Source organism: Schistocerca piceifrons, chromosome 10 (assembly GCF_021461385.2).
Source record: "Schistocerca piceifrons isolate TAMUIC-IGC-003096 chromosome 10, iqSchPice1.1, whole genome shotgun sequence".
NCBI lineage: Eukaryota > Metazoa > Arthropoda > Insecta > Orthoptera > Acrididae > Schistocerca > Schistocerca piceifrons.
Window position 1 is genome coordinate 126,610,417 of NC_060147.1, and position 22,881 is coordinate 126,633,297.

Genomic DNA, 22,881 nt, shown 5'->3' on the forward strand with positions numbered 1-22,881 from the left:
CGGCAAGGATGTGGTGCAAAAACGGTACATCAAGGATGTAGAGTGTCATATTGACCGATTTCATTTATATTTTTTAAGTATTTATTGGCACTTTTTAACAAAACATGGAAATTAAATGTGTGACTTATTAATTAAAGCATTTTCATAGAAATAAACACCATTAAGCATTACTTAATTTTTTCATAAAGTCTACAAAATAATCGTTTTAGCAGCTCTTAACATTACATACTTTTTAAAATCTACAAAATTATTTATTCTCATCAGTAATTCGGATTGTTTTCTACGTATTTATGAGATAAATGTTCTTCAAACACAAAATGAACAATAAACTTTTGACGTAAACTGTTAATCATTTCTAAATAGCACATTTTGTTGGCGGAATGGAACAATGTGTTTTTGACAAATGTACCTTCACAAACATGAGGTGTCGTACGATGTCTGGCATAGAGTATATTGGTGCTAAGTTGTCCAGTTGCTTTCTTTCTTCTTGTGTGGATTTATCATCAAAACGAAGACAGTTTTCAATAAAATGAAAACATTGCTGTGTCACTGTGAGCCGAAATATTTCAACGCCTCTCCTGCCTGAAGCCCAATGGTCAACGGTGTTCTGCCTCCCTGATTGGTAAAATCCAGCAGTACACAAAAAGCCTACATAAGCCTTCAGCTCACTCATGGTCAGTTCCTTCATAAAGAGTGATTTGCAACTACTTCACAAGCTCCTTTCCTTTCTGCAAATTTGTGTATTTCAAGATGATACCAAGCATATTTTCATTGCTAAACAGACTCCAGGATTCAAGCTCTGTCTTTGCCAATATTGCCACTAAACTCACACCAGATACCTGCCTGATGATATTTTCAGAACGGGTCCAAACTTGTTGAGGTGGATTTTTGCATCACTTGGATCCATCTTTACCAAAATAAAATGAACTGTGTACTCGATTTTCGGATCACTCGGGTACTTCTGTAACACACCATCGTGGGCAGTACTTTGAAGCTCATTTAGTGGTATATTATCTCCTTTGTCACTGCCTTCACTTGCATCTTGCTCAGTACCACTACTGCCGCTGCACTCATTTACACAATCTTCATTTTCACTGCCATCTATCATAAGTCGTTTTCACTGTCTGATAATTCCGCCAACCAATGACGTATACGCTCAGCCTCCCCATTTTGTTGTCCATTTTGACTGAAAACACCAAAAACCACGAAACATTCATGAAAATAGATAAACTGAAAAATGGCGCAGAAATGCTACTTCGTGGTTGTGGAAGGGTGTAGTGGCGTAGCAAGACAGCCACGCCACTCGGAAGTAGCCGAAAGGCACGCGTTAAGCTCACGCAGGCTGGCGTGAGGTCTGAAACAGGATACGTAATGAATGCTATAAAGAAAAGTACGTAGCTTCTGGAATACTTAACTTTAATCCATAATTGTAGAACATCGCTCTTGATGAGACATGCTTCATAATATTAATTATCAATTGAATACGGCGCCTTGCTAGGTCGTAGCAAATGTAGCTGAAGGCTATGCTAGCTATCGTCTCGGCAATTGAGAGCGTAATTGTCAGTGATCCCCTTCTGGCAAAGTCGTCTGTACAACTGGGGCGAGTGCCAGTACGTCTCTCTATACCTGCCGTGTGGTGGCGCTCGGTCTGCAATCACTGACAGTGGCGACACGCGGGTCCGTCGTATACTAGCGGACCGCAGCCGATTTAAAAGGCTACCACCTAGCAAGTGTGGTGTCTGGCGGTGACACCACAAAGGGTAAAATATACCCTCTTACCATTTGCACTCATTTATCTCCTTTCATGGACAGCAGCCGACTGAGTGCCTGCACGCATTAGGGACGGGAGTTCAATAATTACAGCTACTGAGAACTTCAATAACGTGCAACTCTGCAACGAAGAACTACCAACAAAACAAAATGATCAAGGTCAAATAGACACTACCACATCCTCGCCTTGTTAATAACCGTCATAACCACCAGATTGTTGAATGCAAGCATCCAAACGTGCGTGTACAGTGTCATATAGGTGCTGGGTGTCAGTTTCTGGGATGGAATTCCATTCTGTTGCCCTTGGACGGTCAGTACAGGGACAGTTAACACTGGTTGTGGATGATAGAGCGATATGTGGGTGAGTGTTATCTTGTTGGAAAGCATCCCCTGGAATGGCAACACAACAGGTCGAATCACCAGACTGACGTACAAGTTTGTGGTCAGGGTGCGTGGAATAACCATGAGTCACACATACAAATTTGTGGTCAGGCTCCATGGGATAACCACGAGTCAGGGTGCATGGGATAACCATGAGAGTGCTCCTCCTGTCATACAAAACTGCACCCCAGACCATAAATCCAGGTGTAGATCCAGTGTACCTAGCATGCAGATAGGTTGGTTGCAGGCCATCAGCTACCTTCCTCCTAACCGACATATGGCCATCATTGGCACCGAGGCAGAAACAGCTTTCATCAGAAAACACAGCAGACCTCCACCCTGCCCTTTAATGAACTCTCGCTTGACGCCACTGAAGTCGCAAATGGAGGTGGTTAAGGGGTCAGTGGAAAGCACGCTACAGAGCTTCTGGCTTGGAGCTGTCCTTGAAGCAACATATTTGGAACAACATTATCACTTAACACTTCCGGGCTGAGAGCTGTGGTCCGTACATAGGACTCTCCCCCCCCGATGTTTCGCTTTCGGCTGCGGAAGGCATCCTCCGAGGACAATCGGAGGATGTCTTCTGCAGTCGAAGGCGAAACGTCAGGGGAGAGTCTTACGTATGGACCACGGCACCTCAGCCTGGAAGTGTTAAGTGATGACAAAACCTGCCGTGAAAGCCTTCATTCTATGAACAATTGGAACAGTTCATTGTGTCACTGTGGTGCCAACTGCTGTACTAGTGGCTGCTGCAGATGCAGTACAATGCACCACAGCCATAGCTGAACACAATGTGCCGTGTGGCCATCTGGAGCCCAGCCTCCTTACAAACATTCATTCTCCTGACCGTTGCTGCCAGCAATCGTGTACAATAGCTTCACTACTGTCAAGTCTCTTGCAGTATCGTGGAAGGAACCTCCAGCTTCTCATAGTCCTATTGTGTGACCTCGTACAAACTCAGTGACGTGTTGATAATGGCATGTTTGTCACCTTAAAGGTATTCTTGATCAACTCACTCGGTCCAATCTCTAAGGTAAATAACACACATTAGCGTTACAGCGTGTACTTAAGGCACACCTGATTTCCATCCTCGTAGTGTGCTACTACCGCAACTGGCGCAAAATTGAATTGACATTAGCTTTCTTACCAACTTTAAATTTTGTCACATAACTCTTTGTGCTGCGTCAGTGTGTGTGTGTGTGTGTGTGTGTGTGTGTGTGTGTGTGTGTGTGTACGCGCATCACTGTACTGGTTATTTTTTTCTCTGTGTCGAACAGTCATTCCACAAACAGATCACAAAACTGTATGACCTGATGTTTTGTGCATGGTCACTGCACCATCAAGTGAACTATGCATGTCAGTATAGGCAGATTATGAATTCGAAATTGTATTAAGGAACTACTGACTAAGAAATCAAAATCTTGCAATCTTTGTAGACTTCAAGAAATCCTGTGACTTTCTAAACAGGAGAACACTCTACAATCACAGGAAAAGAAGAAGGCTTTAGCAACACAGTAACTAAAGAAACACTGACAGAAACAAAGTCCAAAATAAAGTTCCATAGAGAAATTTCTGCACCATTTGAAGTAAAAACTGAATGTAAAGCAAAGTGAGGAATTCTATTCAACTGCATTTTGGAAAAGTCAATAATGGAATGGAATCATAAATTTCAAGAAATTATGATGTAAAAACTCGAAAATCAAACTTAATTGTCTTACCTCTGCTTATTATTTAGCAATATTATCGGAAAACATAGATACAGCAACTGAGTATATTTATCTGTCAAAAGAAATGGTGGAAAAGACTGGATTAAAAATTTCTTTCGAGAAGACAGAATTCATAACAAATATTCAAGATGCTCCACAAGTCCTTAGCACTAGATACAGTGTAATAAATGTATTGAATAAGTTTGAAGTATTGAGGTAATTAGTACAGAAAAACATTCTAGAAAAAAAGAAAATGAAAATGGAGCATAGAAAATTTAAATGGGTGATCAGTTAGCAAAGGACATTTACAATAAAAAATCACACTCAATAAATCTAAAATTTCAACGTACAGTGCTGCCTATATGCAGCGGAATGTTCAGTTATCAGCAAAAAGGGAGAAAATGAAGTATCAGAGAAAAGGGAAGGGATAGGACTATGGAAAATTCTCAAGCCAAGAAATCTCAGGAAATAATGAAGAAATAGAGATCTAAATTGAAAAATCAATCTGATGCTCTCACGGAAAGGAGAATTTCGATTTATGTCACTTGACTTGAATGCACGTGTGAAGAGTGACAAAAAGATTGACCATTTTTCACAGAAAGCCCAGAATGCAAGTCAATTGCTTCAGGAAAGTGAAAAAAGTCTTAGCAGAAACAGTGTACTGAAAGCAGAAATTCTAGACAGACCAACTGCTTGAAACAAAATTAGCAACTTCAGGGATTTTCAGGAGAAGATCGATAGCTATTCTAGTATGGATAGGTAAACAAAGAACACAGCAGAATAGTGAAGAAGTACTGGAAAGGCTGAAAGGAGAGAAAATCATGAGGAAGTTACTTCATTTTTTCTATAGATGACCGAAATCGAAGAAAGTATATTGTTGTGGTCTTCAGTCTGAAGACTCTTTTGATGTGGCTCTCTTCTAGTCTGCCCTGTGCCAGCTTTGAATAACTTACTGCAACCCACATCAATTTGAAGCAGCTTAATGTATTCATCTGTTGATCTTCCTCTACAGTTAACTGTCATTTCCCCCCCCCCCCCCCCTCTCTCTCTCTCTCTCTCTCTCTCTCTCTCTCTCTCTCTCTCTCTCTCTCTCTCTCTCTCTCTCTCTCTCTCACACACACACACACACACACACACACACACACACACACACACACACACACACACACACACACACACACCCCCTTCTTCCACCAAACTGATGACTCCTTTATGCCTAAGGATGTGTGCTGTCAAGTGATGCCTCCTTTTAGTCAAGTTGTGCCACAAACCTATTTTTTCCCCATTTTCATTCAGTGCCTCCTCATTTGTAACTTTATCTACACATCTAATCATGAGCATTCTTCTGTAACATCTCATTTCATTTCAAAAGCTTCTATTCACTCTTGTCTGAACTGCTTATCACCCACATTTTACTTCCTTAGACTGCTACACTCCATACAAATATCTTCAGAAAAAATCTACAACGATTTAAATTTATATATTATTTTTAAAAAATTCTCTTTTCCTTTTTATAACAGTATGCTCACTACTTCGGTCATCATCAGCTATTTTGCTATCCAAATACCAAAACTTATCAGCTAGTAAAGGAATGTGGTTAATACTGTTATTATTATTATTATTATTATTATTATTAGATTTTACAATTTTTTCTAATTTTGCAACTGCGTAGGCCTCAAAGATATGGAATAAATTAGATAATACTTCATATATTTTAGTAAACTTGCAGTTATGTACATTTAAATGGTGTGGAATTGGATGCATTATAGTCCATATGCTTCTAAACTGTCAGTAGTTGTTAGAATTTGTGTAAAAATGTGGAGTCAGTTGTTTTCTGTACATTTATTGGTGAGTACCAACAGATATCAAGTACAGATAATTTACATTTAATTTACATACAAAAACATTAGAAATAATTAGTATGTATACCAGATATCAAAGTAGCATTAGTCTTCTTTTCTTCTGAATTTTTGTTGTTTATATTATGAAATGCAGTTACAAAGCGATGGTTTGAAAGTGATAAAATATAAAAAGGCCAGAGCTACACATTAAGGTGGGACATTTTTTGAGTAAGAAAGTTATCCCCAATGACTCTTGTTACATCAGGAAGCATGTAACACTGAATTATCCTTAAGTAATTTAAAGTGTTCTCAGATATTTGTCTAAAAGGATTCCAAATCACCCAATATGTAGCCTCATTCATACCATCACAGCCAATGAAATATGTGTTATTTGGTTTTGATTTTCTTGAACTTCCTGGTGGGATGTTTTCTTTGTTATTTGGTTTGATTTTTTAATTTTTTTTTTAATTACTGAGGTTCATTATTCTCTTTGGTATTCATTTTATATAAAACTTTTCCATGTAATTTTGTACACATGTATATTAAAATAACAATATGTACAATATCAGTATGCATAACTGAATATACTAGGATCTTGCCTAACTGTGTGCATGCAAAATTCTTTGATAACTTTATAATTTCTGTTATTGCTCCGTTTTGACTGTGTCATCCAATTATGTGTCACATGCCATCATTGCAGAGCCAAATCTCCACTTCTCAAACCCAGTGTATGACCTGGAGGCAATGATGGAACAAACGTCTCTGGTGAAGCTGCAGAATGCTGCAGACGTCGAAGATGGCGATCTCGAAGACTCGGACCGAGACGCGACTTTCCAGAGGAAGTGAGCTTGTGGCAACAGGAACTTGACATGGATTGCTAATACGTGAAACAGGAGAGCATGTGGACCCATCAGGCATCAGAAATCTGTGGGACCCCACAGTCAGTGCTGTCATGAAACTTTCTGTCGTGTGTATTGCTGGCTTTCCTCACAGTCCATGAGCTGTGTGTCAGTGCATTGTGATGCCAGAGTATTAAGCATTTAGATAACTAGTGTCAGAAATGGAGCTGAAATATGGCCCAATTCGCTACATCCTAAGTTTTTCTGTAACAGACTGCCTGATGTCAGTGTGTCGATGTTACTTTGTGAAGATTCAAATTTTTTGTGTTTAAAATTTGAGAGTGCCCTCCTTAAAGGGGGCATATTTTGCACTTTCACAGGAAACTACATGTGTGATTTATTAAGAAACTGGATTTATTACCAGATGTTCTACAATATTTTTCTTGTGTATGCTGAAATAATTTTCAGTTTAGTAAGATGTTGATAGTTTTGTGTAACATTTGGGTGATGCCAAATGTGAAATTTTTCACCATGACATTTAAGACCAGTTCATTTCCTACAGCTGCAGAAAGATTTTTCTTTTTCTCTATCTCTGTTCTAAATCTCTTTTATAGATTTGTTATTGTATATGTTTCTTTTATCTTTTATGACAAAAGATCGTCATACATTGCTGATGTAATTTCTGAATTCTATAATTTTCTGTGACACAGTATTCCAACATTGTGCTGAATTTTAAGTCAATTGACATTCATTACTAACTATAACTGCTTCTTAATGGTAGATTTATTTTGACAGAAAACATGATGTGCTATTTATGGCTGTCCTTAATGTGCTTCTTTACATGATTTTTTTCCATTCTTAATCATAATTTTCAGCTTGAGATTGATTGCTGGGACTCCAGTTGTGTGTAAGGCATTGCCTACAAAGAACCACCTTGTGTTACTTATCCAACCATAATATGATGATTCCTAAGCTTATGTTCAAAATGATCTATTTATTTGAAAATTCCATCATTTTTCTTATCCATACAGTAGGAGAAAAATACTTTGTTCTTTATTCCTTCAGTGCGCCTATAGTCCATCATTATCTTTACATGAGCATTTCTTCTTTTGTTTTGTGGACAACCTTGTCTTCAGATACAGTACTTGTTGATGTCCAGTGTACTTTGTTCTGCTACCGTCTCACCTTTGAATCTTCCATCACTTTCAGTGAATCTCGTTACCAGCAACCACTTCTGTACACTATCTTTGTTTGCCTGGAGTTTCCAACTTATGTCACCAGGAATGTTGTCAGTCTGCTCCTGTTAAGACAGATTGCATGGCAGAAGTTAGGCAGTCTCTTATTCCCAAATGGTGTCCATCATTTCTCAGTATCCAGCATTTCGCCACCTTCTTATGCAACGTGACACTTCCTATCCTAAGACTTTTTGACAGTTTCTCATTAAAGCTTATAAAGTTGTCTCATATGTAGCCCAGGCTCATCATTTTTGGACATGCACAGGACCTGATATGATTGTGACTTGTCTCCCCATTATTGTGGTTTCATATTGTACACATCATTACCTATTTCATTTTTTACACTCTTACAGTTTTTTCTTGTGTTTGACCTCTCCCATAGGTATTTCAGTGTTTCGATATGTTACATATCCCCTGAATTTTTTTTTATCTTGGTCACATATTTTCTTTTTAGTTAAAAATTTTGAATTCCATTTTATAAAAGTTTTGGCACAGTTTTCCATCTTTCTTTCCATCTGTGGTGGGATAATCGTATACCTAGTATTATTTTGGGACATCTGAAAATTAATCAGTGTTTACTTTTGCCACTGATGGTCTCTCTCTCTCTCTCTCTCTCTCTCTCTCTCTCTCTCTCTCTCTCTCTCTCTCTCTCTCTTTTATTTTTATTTTTAAGGCTCAGTTGAAGAGAATGGAACGTAGACATAACATAGTCTGAAATTATTATTAATAAATGTTGAATGGACTGGTCATCTCACAGCCCCCCAAAGTGATCTTTGACAGAATCGGACAATTGCAGGCACATACCATATTCTGAAGAGTTCTGCAACACTGAGACAAACAAGGGTATTATCCTGAATAAACTCAGGCAGCATAGTCCTGTAAGGTGTTTAACCACACTGTTCTGTGGTATGACCTATTGCTTGCAATCACACAATGATAGGTGTTTCAGTATGACCATGAGAAATTGAGACTGATCAAAAATCAGTATTACTTCACACATTCTAAAAACAGAAAGCACTGCAAAATTACAAAACCAGAAATAAACACTGATTAAATATCAGTTTGCAGTTACTGATTCTACGACATAGCCTTCTCTTTCCGCATTCTTTTATATGGTCGTATAAGGTTTAAACTGTTCAATATCCCTTTCCTGTCCCCATTTGTCTGTCATATCTCTTGGTATTGTAGCATTTCTGTGTTTAACTCAAAGCTTGAGAAGACACTACAATTTAATGGATGTCTTAATTTACTGATCTTTTCTGAGAGTTTGCCACTCTTTGCATTACACTCTGAGAAAACATGAAAATTATGTGACCTTTGAAGTCTGATTGACTTGTAGTAATTGGAGACCTATTACATAACATAAAATACAATACATATTAGTAAATGACATGGCAACAGAATTAGTTGGATATGTCATAAGGGCTGCAAGAATCACTCTACATTGACCGGCCACTTCTTGTGTAGCAATCAGATTGCTGTGATAAATTATGTGCCTTCTGTGCTAATCTAATTAGCGATTTTTGTGCGGTGTGTGCCAACTGAAAATAAGATTGTTCTCTGTCTTTGCTTGTGTCTGAAGTTGCTAGATCATTTTCACATATGGTAGACTGCTGTATGGCAATAGCCATTTGTTGTAAGTTGTCTTGTGTTGTGTTTTTTTCTAGTTTTTCAATGTTAATGGCACACTTTTTGCTGTAAAAGTGTATTACAAATAAATGCGTTTCAGTACTACATCTCTACTTCTGCATCATGCCAACTTTTTGCTGGGAGCTAATATCAGTGAAGGATTTCTGTTTTGTATCTTTGTACATTTAACAGCCGAAATGTTGCTACCTATGCAGCAAAATAACCCATGGCAGGAAGAGCAAGCAGGACATAAAAGCAGACTAGCATTGGAAAAAGGGGCATTTGTGGCCAAGAGAAGTCTACTAGTATCAAACATAGGCCTTAATTTGAAGAAGAAACTTCTGAGAATGTTTGTTTGGAACACAGTATTGTACGGTGTGGACTGTGGGAAAACCAGAACACAAGAGAATCGAAGTACACTGGAGAATCAGCGAGGAAAGGAATATGTGGAAAACACTGACAAGAAGGAGGGACAGGGTTGTAGGACATCTGTTAAGAAATCAGAGAATAACTTCCATGATATTAGAGTGTAAAAACTATGGAGGGAGACAGAGATTTGAATACATCCAGCAAATAATTGAGCCATAGGTTGTAAGTGCTACTTTAAGAGTAACGGGATGGCACAGGAGAGAAATTTATGGTGGGCCACATCAAACCAGACAGGTAACTAGTGATGGAAAAAAAGGATGACTGGTATAGAAAATTCTTGAATTCAATATAGATGGGAAATAGTTGAGACACAGAATTATGTTGTATGATGTGTGGACATTGGGAGAACGAAGACGATTCAGTGTGGTAATCACTGTCTAGATTGTGCCTGCAGACAAAAACTACTGGAAAAAAATTTTTTGTTTATTGAGCCTCATCTGTTTTATGAGAGCAGCTTTTTTTCCTCATACTCTAGTTCTCACATCATAGGTATTTACAGAATTATAGTAATTTTAATGTGGTGAATAGTAATAAAATTGTATTAAGAAAATGAAAACACGATTTGAAACAAGATTTAAATTTACCTACTAGCATCGGGAATAACAGCACTGCCGAAGAGGTATGGACAATACTACTACTACTACTACTAGTAAATGTATGGTGTAGCTAAAGACCTTTGCACTGAAAAATACGTCTCTAAGCAAGTGAATGTCTAGCATTAAAATATAAATTAGAAATACTGGAAAGGCGACTCATTAGGAAAATATTAGGCACACTAAAACATTTGTGATGTTGGTAATTATGAACTAATTTGTTAAAATATAGAACATGTATCAGAAGTAATGAGAGAAATGATTAGAATTCTTTGTACATTTACACTGAATGCAAGATGGTAAATTAAACAAAGGGACCTTCAAATATTTGTGTGATAAGAGGTCAACAAAATAAAAGTTGAAGAAACAGCTGGCAGAGAAATGTTTAAGGAAGAAGTATTGAATTTGGAGGGATCTGAAGGTAGGAAGAGAAAAAAAACGAATAAGGAGTTGAGAATGGTATGTGAGCTGTAGTTGGCCCATCTGAGAAGAAAATTATAATAAAATCCACGGTAACTGTTCTTTCGGGAACAGATACTACCGTCATATATATAGTTAAAAATATGGGTTCCCGGCCTTTGACTTTCTTGTGCGAACGCACACGCTATGCCCGAACTCGTACGGGACTTGGTAGATTAATCTGCCACGAGTAATGAGTATGATGGGCAAACATCTATTAGGCGCACTACGAATGTAGTATTGTGGACATGTTGGGAATGTGGATCTCACGGGGAGCGTGCAAGGGATAAGTCCCTGCAGGCGCACTATCCTCTGTGCCCGCGGTGGCTCAGATGGATAGAGTGTCTGCCATGTGGGGCACACATTTTCAACATGTCCCCAATGAAGTGTATCAATGCCTGCTTGCAGCTAGGGTATCTATTTAATTATCATAATAATAATAGTCACAGTAGGACATATAGAACATGTTTCTGGGTCTTCAGAAATCAGATTTGAAGACACAGCTAGTTGTGAAGAAGAGAAATTAAGACATTGCATGAACTGGAAACTGTAGGAAGTGGGGCAGTTCTGTTAGCAAAGAAAGATACTTGCAATGGAAGCACACATCAAATTGCTCACAAATTTTTGCTAGCATTTCACTCAACTACATACATGGATGTAACAGTAGGATGGAGTTTTCAAGTGTTTCCAAGAAACAGAGGTTCGAAGCATTACAAGCTTCTCGAATACCGTTTGACAGCATCAATCATCAAACAGCAGCATAAGCACAACTGGCTAATAGATTAGTAAGTTGTCTGTACTGCATTGATGTCTGGTCTTTTTTCCCCTTATTTTGCGCTATAGCACTGTATCACTACAAAAAAAAAAAAAAAAAAAAAAAAAGGTCTAGAAAAATGTAGACACTCTGTGATAGTTAATATCTTTGGAACAAAATGACACACCATTGCAATTTTGCACTGTAGCACAGTCCTTTTTTTTCTCAACAGTTCTTGGAGTGCATTTTCCACCAGATGATAGTGCAGCAATGAATGAAGTAAGATTGTCATTTGAGCAATGCGAGGCCATATTGAAATGGTACTGGATATACAAAAAGATGATGAAGGTACAACAGCAGTGGCTTAATGTGTGTGGAACTCAGCCACCAACACATACAACAATTTATCATGTTCAGGATGGATTTGAAGGTGGCAGTAGTGTTCTGGATGTACGTAAGGAAAGGTATAGCCAACCAAAACACATCAACAAGTCCTGCTTCCAGCACTGCTGTGTTGCAACATTTTACCAGGTCACCTCAGAAATCTGTGAAGCAGGGTGCACGTGAAAGCTGGATGAGCCTATCAAGTGTACTATGAATTCTGAAGGCTGCAAGGTGGAAAGTACATTGCAAGATTGCTGCATGCTATGAATGAGGAGATCTGACTCATAGGATGGAGTACTGTGAGTGATTGGAAGGCATGCTTCAAGAGGATCAACAGTTTGCATAGATGGTTTCTGGACTGCCGAGGCACAGATAAGACTGCACAGTACTGCAACCCACCACAACTGCATTTACTGGGCTCATGAAAATCCTCATGCACACATGGACACACATGTTAATCTACTGAGTGTTAATGTGTGACAAGGTCTGTCATTGTGCAGTTTGATTGGCCCATTCTTCTTTGAAGGTACCATGGCTGGTGAGGTGTATCTTCATATGCTGCAGACATCAATTTTTACCTGCAATCTGAGAGGTGTTTGGAAATTAAAGATTTTATCCACAGCAAGATGGCACTCCACCTCACTACCACAGATATGTCAGAGCCTACTTGGATGAAAATCCATCTCAATGATGGATATGTTGAAGAGGAGATGTTGAGTACCTACCATGGTCTCCAGCTCTTACACATCTTGACTTCTACTTATATGGGACATTGAAAAATGAAGTTTATTAACAGAAGCTAGTTACACTGAACAAGCTACGAGAAACCATCAAGATGTCTCGTGTTCTGTCACACTGGCAACACTGAGAGCTGTAGTTCAGTGGCATCAACATTGTTTGCTGCTTATGTGGGTCACTTCGAACACACGAATTAACCCTTTCTCCCCTTGCAAGAACTGTAATGGTATGTCATTTTGTTCCTTTAGTATTTATCTCCCTTCTGTATTAATAACAATCACTAGTATTGTCATTTTGTTCCTTTAATATTGATCATCTCCCTTCTGTATTAATAACAATCACTGTGGTGCATACATGGCGAGGTATAGTAGAGGTAATAACTCTTTATGGAATGATCATTAATTTATTGGTACATTTTTAAATATATTGAACTGCAGTGCTACAAGATTACATGTACATCAAGTAATGTACACTGTACTTATATTGCTTTTGAAGCACAAGCAGATACTATGTGTGTTCCCTGTTAATAAAATTAGCTGGGGGTTGCCTTCCTTCCTACCTGCTGTGTTGCAGACTGCTTCATTTTGATACCAGATGTAGTCGAATTTTAAGTTGACAGTTCCTAATGGCTCATGATGCTCATTCATTTCTGTGCACAGCAATGACACTTAGTGGGTTTTTGAAATGTGGCTATTAACAGAACTCCCACTGTCCATCAAAGAATCATCATATGAGTGTTTGGTGGAATATCGGGAAAAATAAGTAAATAAAGAGATTGGAATGCAGTATTGCCAGAGTTATTTTCCTCCATATTATCTGGTTATGCTAATGCCACTGCCTGATGGCTGGCCTACTCTTATGATTGTGGATTGTAAAACTCTGTGTCTTGATTCCTTAGAGAACTATAGCAGCATTTGTTACATCTAAGTATGTGATACGATTGTTCAAATGTAGAACTAAAACTGCTGCCCTTTTGAAGGAGTGCATATGAAACAAGGATAGGCATTGTAGTTATCTTAGCAGATGCAACATTGTATCCCTTTAATACTGGAGATATTATTCAGTTCACTGAAACAGTGCAGGAGATCATTCCAGATTCAGGTTCCTGCTATGAGAATGTGTGTAGGTAAGGTGGCTGAGTTATGGGAAAGGGATTTTGCCCAAATGGGAATTTATGTTTTTGCTTTGCTGTTTAAGTGAGAGTGTTAAGATCATGGATAGATATGAGGTCTGTGAAATCTGGTAAGATAGTAAAGTACCAAAAGTCAAACTTCAAAGCATTGTATGAAGGTTTTCTTCACCAGGTCAGTGTAATAAACAAGGGCGATGTACATCTAACAGTACTGATATGACATTTGTCTTAGTTGATGTAGAGACATTGCAAAAAACTCATAAACTGGATAGCCAAATCTGGGTTTGAACAACTTTCCTAGCAGATCTGGGTTCCATGCCATAACCACTGGACCACTTTGCTCTGTGCAAATATCATATGGCCTCCAGGGTTTGTGACTTTGGGCTAGTGTTCATAGCTCTCTCTCTTCTTCTCTGTATTTGTTTAGTTGAACATGACCGTCTGTGACACCAAGAAATAAAGCAAGTCAATTACTTTCTTCCAGCTTGTACTCCATTACTTCCATGATGCAATAGATGCATCTCATTCTTTGCTGCCCTTTTAGTTTTTGTTTCAGTATAAGACCTTCCAAGGAGCAATCTGATTTTATTTGCTGTAATAACTGACCTTTTTCAACCCCCCCCCCCACCCCCCACCCCCCGCTCTCCCATTCCGAGGAGTTTCTTCCAACAGCTCAATTCAGATGTGTCCGTTTTACAGTGTTCAGCCTTTCTTATCGCACATTTCACTACTGTACATCACAACGAGAAAGATCATAAATCTATACAGATTTTTGTTGTTAAATTTATATCTCTACTCCTTACAACATTTTCGGATTTTCTATATTACATTAATACCAGGTAGCTAGCATCTCTTCATTTTGTGGCTGCAGTTACAAGAAGCAGACGTAGTTTCATTTTCTTGACAGTGTTAGACCAGACTTGGCATTTCCTTCTTTCACCTTCTGTAGGAGGTCTTTAACTCTTCTTCACTTTCTGCCATAAGCACGGTATCGTCTGTGTATCTAAGGTTATTTATATCTATTCCAGCTGCTTTATTTCTGGTTTCTTCTTCATTTAAACCATGGATTCTTGATAATTAGCGCTGAGTACATATTGAATAAATAAGGTGAGAGTATGCAGCCTTACTGTACACCTTTCTGAATCTTGACTCATTTAGTTGTTCCGTACGTGGTTCCTGTCATCGCTTCTTGGCCAGAGAATGAGTTCCATATGAAGTAAATTGGGTGATCTGGTACTCCCTTGTTTTCAGTATTTCCCATGGCTGCAAAAAACTAACAGGAATTCTTTACAGACGAATGGAAAAACTAGTAGAAGCCGACCTTGGGGAACATCAGTTTGGATTCCACAGAAAATTTGGAACACGTGAGGAAATACTGATCCTACGACTTATCTTAGAAAACGGATTAAGGAAAGCAGACCTACGTTTCTAGCATTTGTAGACTTAGAGAAAGCTTTTGACAGTATTGACTTGGACAGTATTGACTTGAATACTCTCTTTCAAATTCTGAAGGTGGCAGGGGTAAAATACAGGGAGCGAAAGGCTATTTACAATTTGTACAGAAACCAGGTGGCAGTTATAAGACTCGGGGGCATGAAAGGGAAGCAGTGGTTGGGAAGGGAGTGAGGCAGGGTTGTAGCCTATCCCCAATGTTATTCAATCTGTATATTGAGCAAGCAGTAAAGGAAACGAAAGAAAAATTTGGAGTAGGAATTAAAATCCATGGAGAAGAAATAAAAACTTTGAGGTTGGCCGATGACATTGTAATTCTGTCAGAGACAGCAAAGCACCTGGAAGAGCAGCTGAACAGAATGGACAGTATCTTGAAAGAAGGATTTAAGATGAACATCAACAAAAGCAAAACGAGGATAATGGAATGTAGTCAAATTAAATCGGGTGATGCTGAGGGAGTTAGATTAGGCAATGAGACACTTAAAGTAGTAAATGAATTTTGCTATTTGGGGAGCAAAATAACTGATGATGGTCGAAGTAGAGAGGGTATAAAATGTAGACTGGCAATGACAAAGAAAACGTTTCTGAAGAAGAGAAATTTGTTAACATCGAGTATAGATTTAAGTGTCAGGAAGTCATTATGGAAAGTATTTGTATGGAGTGTAGCCATGTATGGGAGTGAAACGTGGATGATAAATAGTTTGGACAAGAAGAGAATAGAAGCTTTTGAAATGTGGTGCTACAGAGGAATGCTGAAGATTAGATGGGTAGATCACATAACTAATGAGGAGGTATTGAATAGGATTGGTGAGAAGAGGAGTTTGTGGCACAACCTGACTAGAAGAAGGGATCAGTTAGCAGGAAATATTCTGAGGCATCAAGGGATCACCAATTTAGTGTTGGAGGGCAGCGTGGAGTGTAAAAATCATAGAGGGAGACCAAGAGATGAATACACTAAACAGATTCAGAAGGATGTAGGTTGCAGTAGGTACTGGGAGATGAAGAAGCTTGCACAGGATAGAGTAGCATGGAGAGCTGCATCATAACAGTCTCTGGACTGAAGACCACAACAACAACCCATAATGTATTGTTGGCAACATGCCAAAGGCTTTAGTATAACCAGTAAAGCAGAGAGACACCTTTCTGGAATATTCTTGCTTTCTCCATAATCCACCTGATATTGGCAGTGTAATCTCTAGCACTTCTTCCTTTATGAAATTCAGTTTGTTCTTGAGGTAGCTCTCAGTCGGTGTACTGGCAAAATATATTTTGTTAGATTTTAAGCATGACTTTGCTAGCATGTGAGATAAGTGTGATTGTTTGGTGATCTGAACAGTCTTTATACCTCCCCTTCCTTGGAATTGGGGTGAATACTGCACTTTTCCAACCTTTTGGCCAGTATTGAGTTCCCCATATTTTTTTGCAATATTGGAAGTAACAGTTTCACTGCGTTCTTTCCAGTGACTTTGAACATTTATGCTGGAAGTACATCATGCCTTTTTGTTAGCAATATTTTCTAGGGCCCATTTAACTACACTCTCCAAAATGTCTGGCTCTGGTACTAAATCCACATTATTTTTATCGTCGTCAGTATGCTGGCCTTTCTTATACAGGTCTTATACATAGTCTACCAATTTTTCCTTAATGCCTTCTGCTTTTCTGAGATTTCACCATGTCTGTCTTTTACTATTCCAATTTTCCCCTGGAATTATCCTTTGATGTCCCTAATTTTGTGATAAAGATTCCTCACCTTACCCATTCTTTTCATAGCAAAAGCAATAAATCTATTTTTTAGTAGTAGATGATTTGGTCTGTGTGGCTGTGTAGAACTGAAGCATATAAGATGTGATGTTACAGAAGGATGCAGAAAGTTATGAGAGGTGATAAGATAATGCAGAACAGATAACAAAATATACAGGTGAATAAAACAAACTAACAAGAAGAAGTCAGCACGTGAAGGAATAACTTCTGTGGTACTAGAAGTAGTCGTAGAGGGTAAAAATTGTATAGGGTGACAGAGATTCAAATATATCCAACAAATAACAGAGGACATTGGATGTAAGAGCTACTCTTTTTATCTTCTCATATGGGCTGACTTAGGACCATTTGCCAATTTCAGTTCCTTATTCGTTTTTGATTTCTTATCCTCCAGTACTCTTTCATACGTTAACTTATGTTTTTTTTTTTTCCTGTCTTCTGACCGCTTCAGGCAAGTTTTTTTCACTCATCTACTCACGAATCCTTCCTAACTCAACATTTTCCCCCAAATATTTCTCTGTCAGTTTTTTTAACTTTCACAATATTTTTTGGCTAAATCCATTTTTACTTTGTGGATCTTTTTCTTGATTTCTGATCCCACAAAAAATTACAGTTCTTTTTGGTTAATGTGCTGCCTTGCATTCAATATACATGTACAAAATGTCTTCCTTTTCTCATTACTTCTGACTTCTGAATTTGACTTTTTTTCTTGAACTTAAAACCAAACAATGGGAAGTTCAGATTGGAATATCAAAAATTATGGAAAGGTCAGATTGCTACTCACTGTAAAAAGTTTGTTGTGCTTGTGTGCAAATCAGCATGTCATCTTTACAGTGGATAGCAATCCATTCTTCCAATAATTATTTCTTAAAGATAAGTTACTGCATAATATTGTTCCATATGATATAATTGAACAAAAATACGAAAAATATCTCAGCTTACTCATTCGTTTCTCCCCAAGATTTGCAATTGTTCGAAGTGCAAATGTGACTGAACTATTTGAGAATTCAGTGTCTCGCAGTAGTAATAGTGAATAAAAAGTTCTCAAGTTTCCAACCACTTCTGGCGATGAATATTACATGAGCTTTGGGCCAAGAAGTCATTGACCACTGTCTGTATCACTTGAAAATGGCCAATGCAATTTTAATCGTTTGATGTGGCAGGCAACGCAAGAACTTTTTATTCAGTGGCTGAACTAAGTTGTTTTTGGATTTCCAACAAATTTTTTTTCACGTATTGAATTCTCCTCATCTATATGGACACCTAAAAATTTTGAAATTTCCACCCTGTTAACTTTTCTCCTCACCATGTGTTACACTTTACAATACAGGGAACTACAAGTCCAGCTGCGATGTCATGTATCCATCGTGGACTACTTACAAGATAAGGGCACAGCTACAAGGCTGTGGAGTACATTTAAAGGAAAACATGGAGAAAGTAAATATTTACATTAGTTGTCAATTGGTAGCCAGAAGGCTGGAATGCCCCTATCAGCATACACTAAGTCTGATCCATGAATGATGGCGGTACACGCATGTGGAGACTGGGACGTTGATTGCATTGTTGACAACTGCAAGCAACAGTTTCTGTACATGCATGCATGCACTTCCCGCTTGAAGAAAGCATGTTGTTGTTGTGGTCTTCAGTCCTGAGACTGGTTTGATGCAGCTCTCCATGCTACTCTATCGTGTGCAAGCTTCTTCATCTCCCAGTATGTACTGCAACCTACATCCTCCTGAATCTGTTTGATGTATTCATCTCTTGGTCTCCCTTTACGAGTTTTACCCTCCACGCTGCCCTGCAATACAACAATAGTATTGGAGGAAGAAAGCATACATCCTGCATATTAAGCCTCTCACTTGCTTATGCAGAATTTATCACTTACCACCACAATCAGCGATGTCAACTCACAACAACTGGAATCGAAATTCACTAAACAACTCGACATGATCATGTTTAATGCTTGTATTAGCTACGGCAGTCAAACCAGAGTGCTCAGAACATGCTGAACACTCATTGGCTATTGGAGAATGCGTGACGTAGGCGTGCAGAACAAGCCTAAACTCGACTGCCATCGTTTGTGATTCCAACTATAGTGGCAGCTGTATGCTGCAAGCACAGGCATTGTCGACTGCACAAAGCACTGTGCCTGACAGTTTTTGGACGTGAAAATTTCATCAGTTTCAACAGAAAATTTATCACTGGCCCTAATTATAATTAAGAACAAGGTTTTTTTTTTTTTTACTTGAATAGACAAACCACAGTCTACAGAATATGTGAATTTCAATATTTTTACAGATTAAAGATTTAAAAAAACTGCAACACAACTGGTGCTTTAAGAAATAGCATGGGCAATATAGTACGAAACATTGGACATATCCTTTAGCTGAGCCAATAATCAACAGAAAAGAAGGTTTTCAGTGAGTTCCTGTGACACAGTACAAGTATTATGGGGATTGTGTTGTCTTCTGCGAATATGTAAAGACATGTTTTGATGAGACGTGTTTTGCTTTATTTAAAAACTTCAGCAATGGTCACTGCAACACTTGTGGTTTGGTTTACACATTGGTTAAATGAGATCACTACAGTTTTCATGGTCAAAATTACTTTTTTAGACATATCTTCATTATCTGTCATAGTGGCTAGTGTGAACCAGCCACAGTCATAACAATTAATAAAACATACTCAGGCTGCAGTTATAGCATTGCATGATCGATTTGGAGAACTCACATTTCATTCTCAGATACATCTGTGCACACAGTATAAACTTTTTTAAAGATTACATATTTCAGTGCATATACACAATGTAACATATATTTTCTTGCAAAGTACACATTGTAAACTATTTAGTCTGTCTTATGGTTAGATTAGAGTCTGTGCTAAATTCAAATCCTTCTCAATTTCTTTTTGATTGATAGTATCGTTTCAAGTAGTAAATTAAAAGGCAATTTTTCTTCTCTTCATCAGACTATTGCAAATTACAAGAAGGAGATTGAGAGGAAGGAGGAGTTACAAAGCAATACAGTACATTATGGAGAACGGAGATTATGCGGACCTAAAGAGAATGGCAGATGACAGGAGACCTGTACAGAACACTGATGATGGCACCAGAAGTAGGCCTATCCACTTTTTCTCTTGTTTTTAGCAATTTCTTGAGCATATAAATTCTTGGTCACATAAAATTAATTCTGCTTGAAATTCGTTACATATATACAGCATTTTTAGCAATTTCTACCTTTTACTCTCCTGGGACTTAAGTTTTTTTTAGATTTCGTTTCTAACTGCCTGTGCCTTAAAGTTTTCTTGACAGTATCACTTAGGATGGCAAAGTCAAATAGTGCGTAAATTACACCAACAGAACTGCAAAAATGTGCCCCACCACCATGTCAGAATTTATTTCGAAACTACAGTAGGTACTTTCAGGCCTTTAAAATTGTACAAATGTACCTTGTAAAGTAGAATAATTTCCTGTAATCGAACATATGTTTATCTATTCTCTGTTGTAAAATGTATGCTGCCTAGTATCCTGGACATATGAGTAACAAAATTTATCCACCCTCACAAATCACAATTACACTATGTGTATCCAGACACCGGCCTGAAAGTGACTTTCAAGTTCGTGGCGCCCTCCATCTGTAATGCTTGAATTAAATATGGTGCTGACCCACCCTTGGCATTGATGACAGCTTCCACTCTCGCAGGCATACGTTCAATCAGGTTCTGGAAGGTTTCTTGGGGAATGGCAGCCCATTCTTCACGGAGTGCTGCACTGAGGAGAGCTATCGATGTCGGTCGGTGAGGCCTGGCATGAAGTCGGCATTCCAAAACATTCCAAAGGTGTTCTGTAGGATTCAGGTCAGGACTCTGTGCAGGCCCGTCCATTACAGGCATGTTATTTGTAACCACTCTGCCACAGGCCGTGCATTATGAACAGGTGCTCGATCGTGTTGAAAGATGGAATCATCATTCACCAGTTGCTCTTCAACCATGGGAAGCAAGAAGGTGCTTAAAACATCAATCTAGCCGTGCGCTGGGATAGTGCCACGTGAAACAACAAGGGGTGCAAGCCCCCTCTATGAAAAACGCGACCACAACCGCCTCCAAATTTTACTGTTGGCACTACACACGCTGGCACATGAAGTTCACCGGGCACGCACCATACCCACACCCTGCCATCGGATCGCCACATTGTGTACCGTGATAAGTCACTCCACAGAAGGTTTTTCCTCTGTTTAATCGTCCAATGTTTACGCTCCTTACACCAAGAGAGGCTTCATTTGCCGTTTACCAGCGTGATGTGTGGCTTATGAGCAGCAGCTCGACCATGAATTCCAAGTTTTCTCACCTCCCACCTAACTGTCATAGTAGTTGCAGTGGATGCTGATGCAATTTGGAATTCCTGTGTGATGGTCTGGATAGATGTCTGACTATTACACATTACGACCCTCTTCAACTGTCGGCGGTCTCTGTCAGTCAACAAATGAGGTCGGCCCTGCTTGTATGCTTTTGTGCTGTACGTGTCCCTTCACGTTTCTGCTGTATCACATCGGAAACAGTGGACATAGGGATGTTCAGGAGTGTGGAAATCTCGCGTACATACGTATGACAAGTGACACCCAATCATGTGACCACGTTCGTGAGTTCCACAGAGCTCCCCATTCTGCTCTCTCACCATGTCTAATGACTACTGAGGTCGCTGATATGGAGTACCTGGCAGTAGGTGGCAGCACAATGCACCTAATATGAAAAATGTATGTTTTTGGGCGTGTCCAGATACTTTTGATCACATAGTGTATGTTCTTTGAGCTAAGACGTTCACTCAGCCGGTGCGGTGAAGTTCGTGAGAGCCCTCAGTAGATGGCAGTACTAATCTCGAATTGATGGTAGCGCCCTAGAAAGAAGGGTTCCCTACAAAGTGCTCTGTGTAAACGTGTCCCCGTCTCCCCTACTCCTTCTACGCTGAGGTGACAAAAGTCATGGGATACCTCCTAAACTCTCGTCTGACCTCCTTTTGCCCGGTGTACCGTAGCAGCTCGACGTGACATGGACTCGACAAGCGACTGGCAGGCCTCTGTGCTGTTGGTGCAGCATTTTGTGCATGAACTAACCTTTCGACTGTGTTGCATAAATGTTTGATAAAGTCCACGTTGTACGATCTGGATGGCCAAATTGTGGAGAATGTTCTTCAAACCAGTCGCAAACAATTGTGGCCCAGTGACATGGCGATATATTATCCATAAAAATCCCATCGTTGGTTGGGAACATGAAGTCCATGAATGGTCACACATGGTCTCCAAGTAGACGAGGATAACCATGTACAGTCAGTGATTGGTTCAGTTGGACAAGAGGACCCAGTTCATTCCCTGTAAACACATCCCACACTGTTATGGAGCCACCACCAGCTTGCACAGTTCCTTGTTGACAACTTGGGCCCATGGCATCATGGAGTCTGCACCATCCTCGAACACTACAATGAGCTCTTACCAGCTGAAATTGGCACTCATCTGACCAGGCCACGGTTGTCCAGTCGTCTAGGGTCCAACCAATATGGTCAGGAGCCGAGGAGAGGCGCAGTAGGCGATATCGTGCTGTTAGCAATGGCACTCGCTTCGGTTGTCTGCTGCTATAGCCCGTTAACGCCAATGGTTATTTCACATAGCGACGCTTATGTTTTAGCCCTGACAACTCTAAGCGAACGCCGATGCTCTTGGTCGTGAAGTGCAGGCCGTCGGCCAGTGGCAAGAGCTAATACCTGAAATTTGTTATTATCGGCACACTCAT

General features: G+C 39.2%; 1 protein-coding gene across 1 annotated transcript in view; it reads left to right on the top strand.

The window, feature by feature from the left end:
* LOC124718916 (pneumococcal serine-rich repeat protein-like) overlaps nt 1–8,352 on the top strand; it is a 282,270-nt gene extending 273,918 nt beyond the window's left edge. The window contains exon 8 of the mRNA XM_047244570.1: nt 6,399–8,352. Coding sequence (XP_047100526.1) covers nt 6,399–6,544 — 146 coding nt within the window. The 3' untranslated portion in view covers nt 6,545–8,352. The remainder of the gene's footprint in view (nt 1–6,398) is intronic.
* Nucleotides 8,353–22,881: the final 14,529 nt, after the last annotated feature.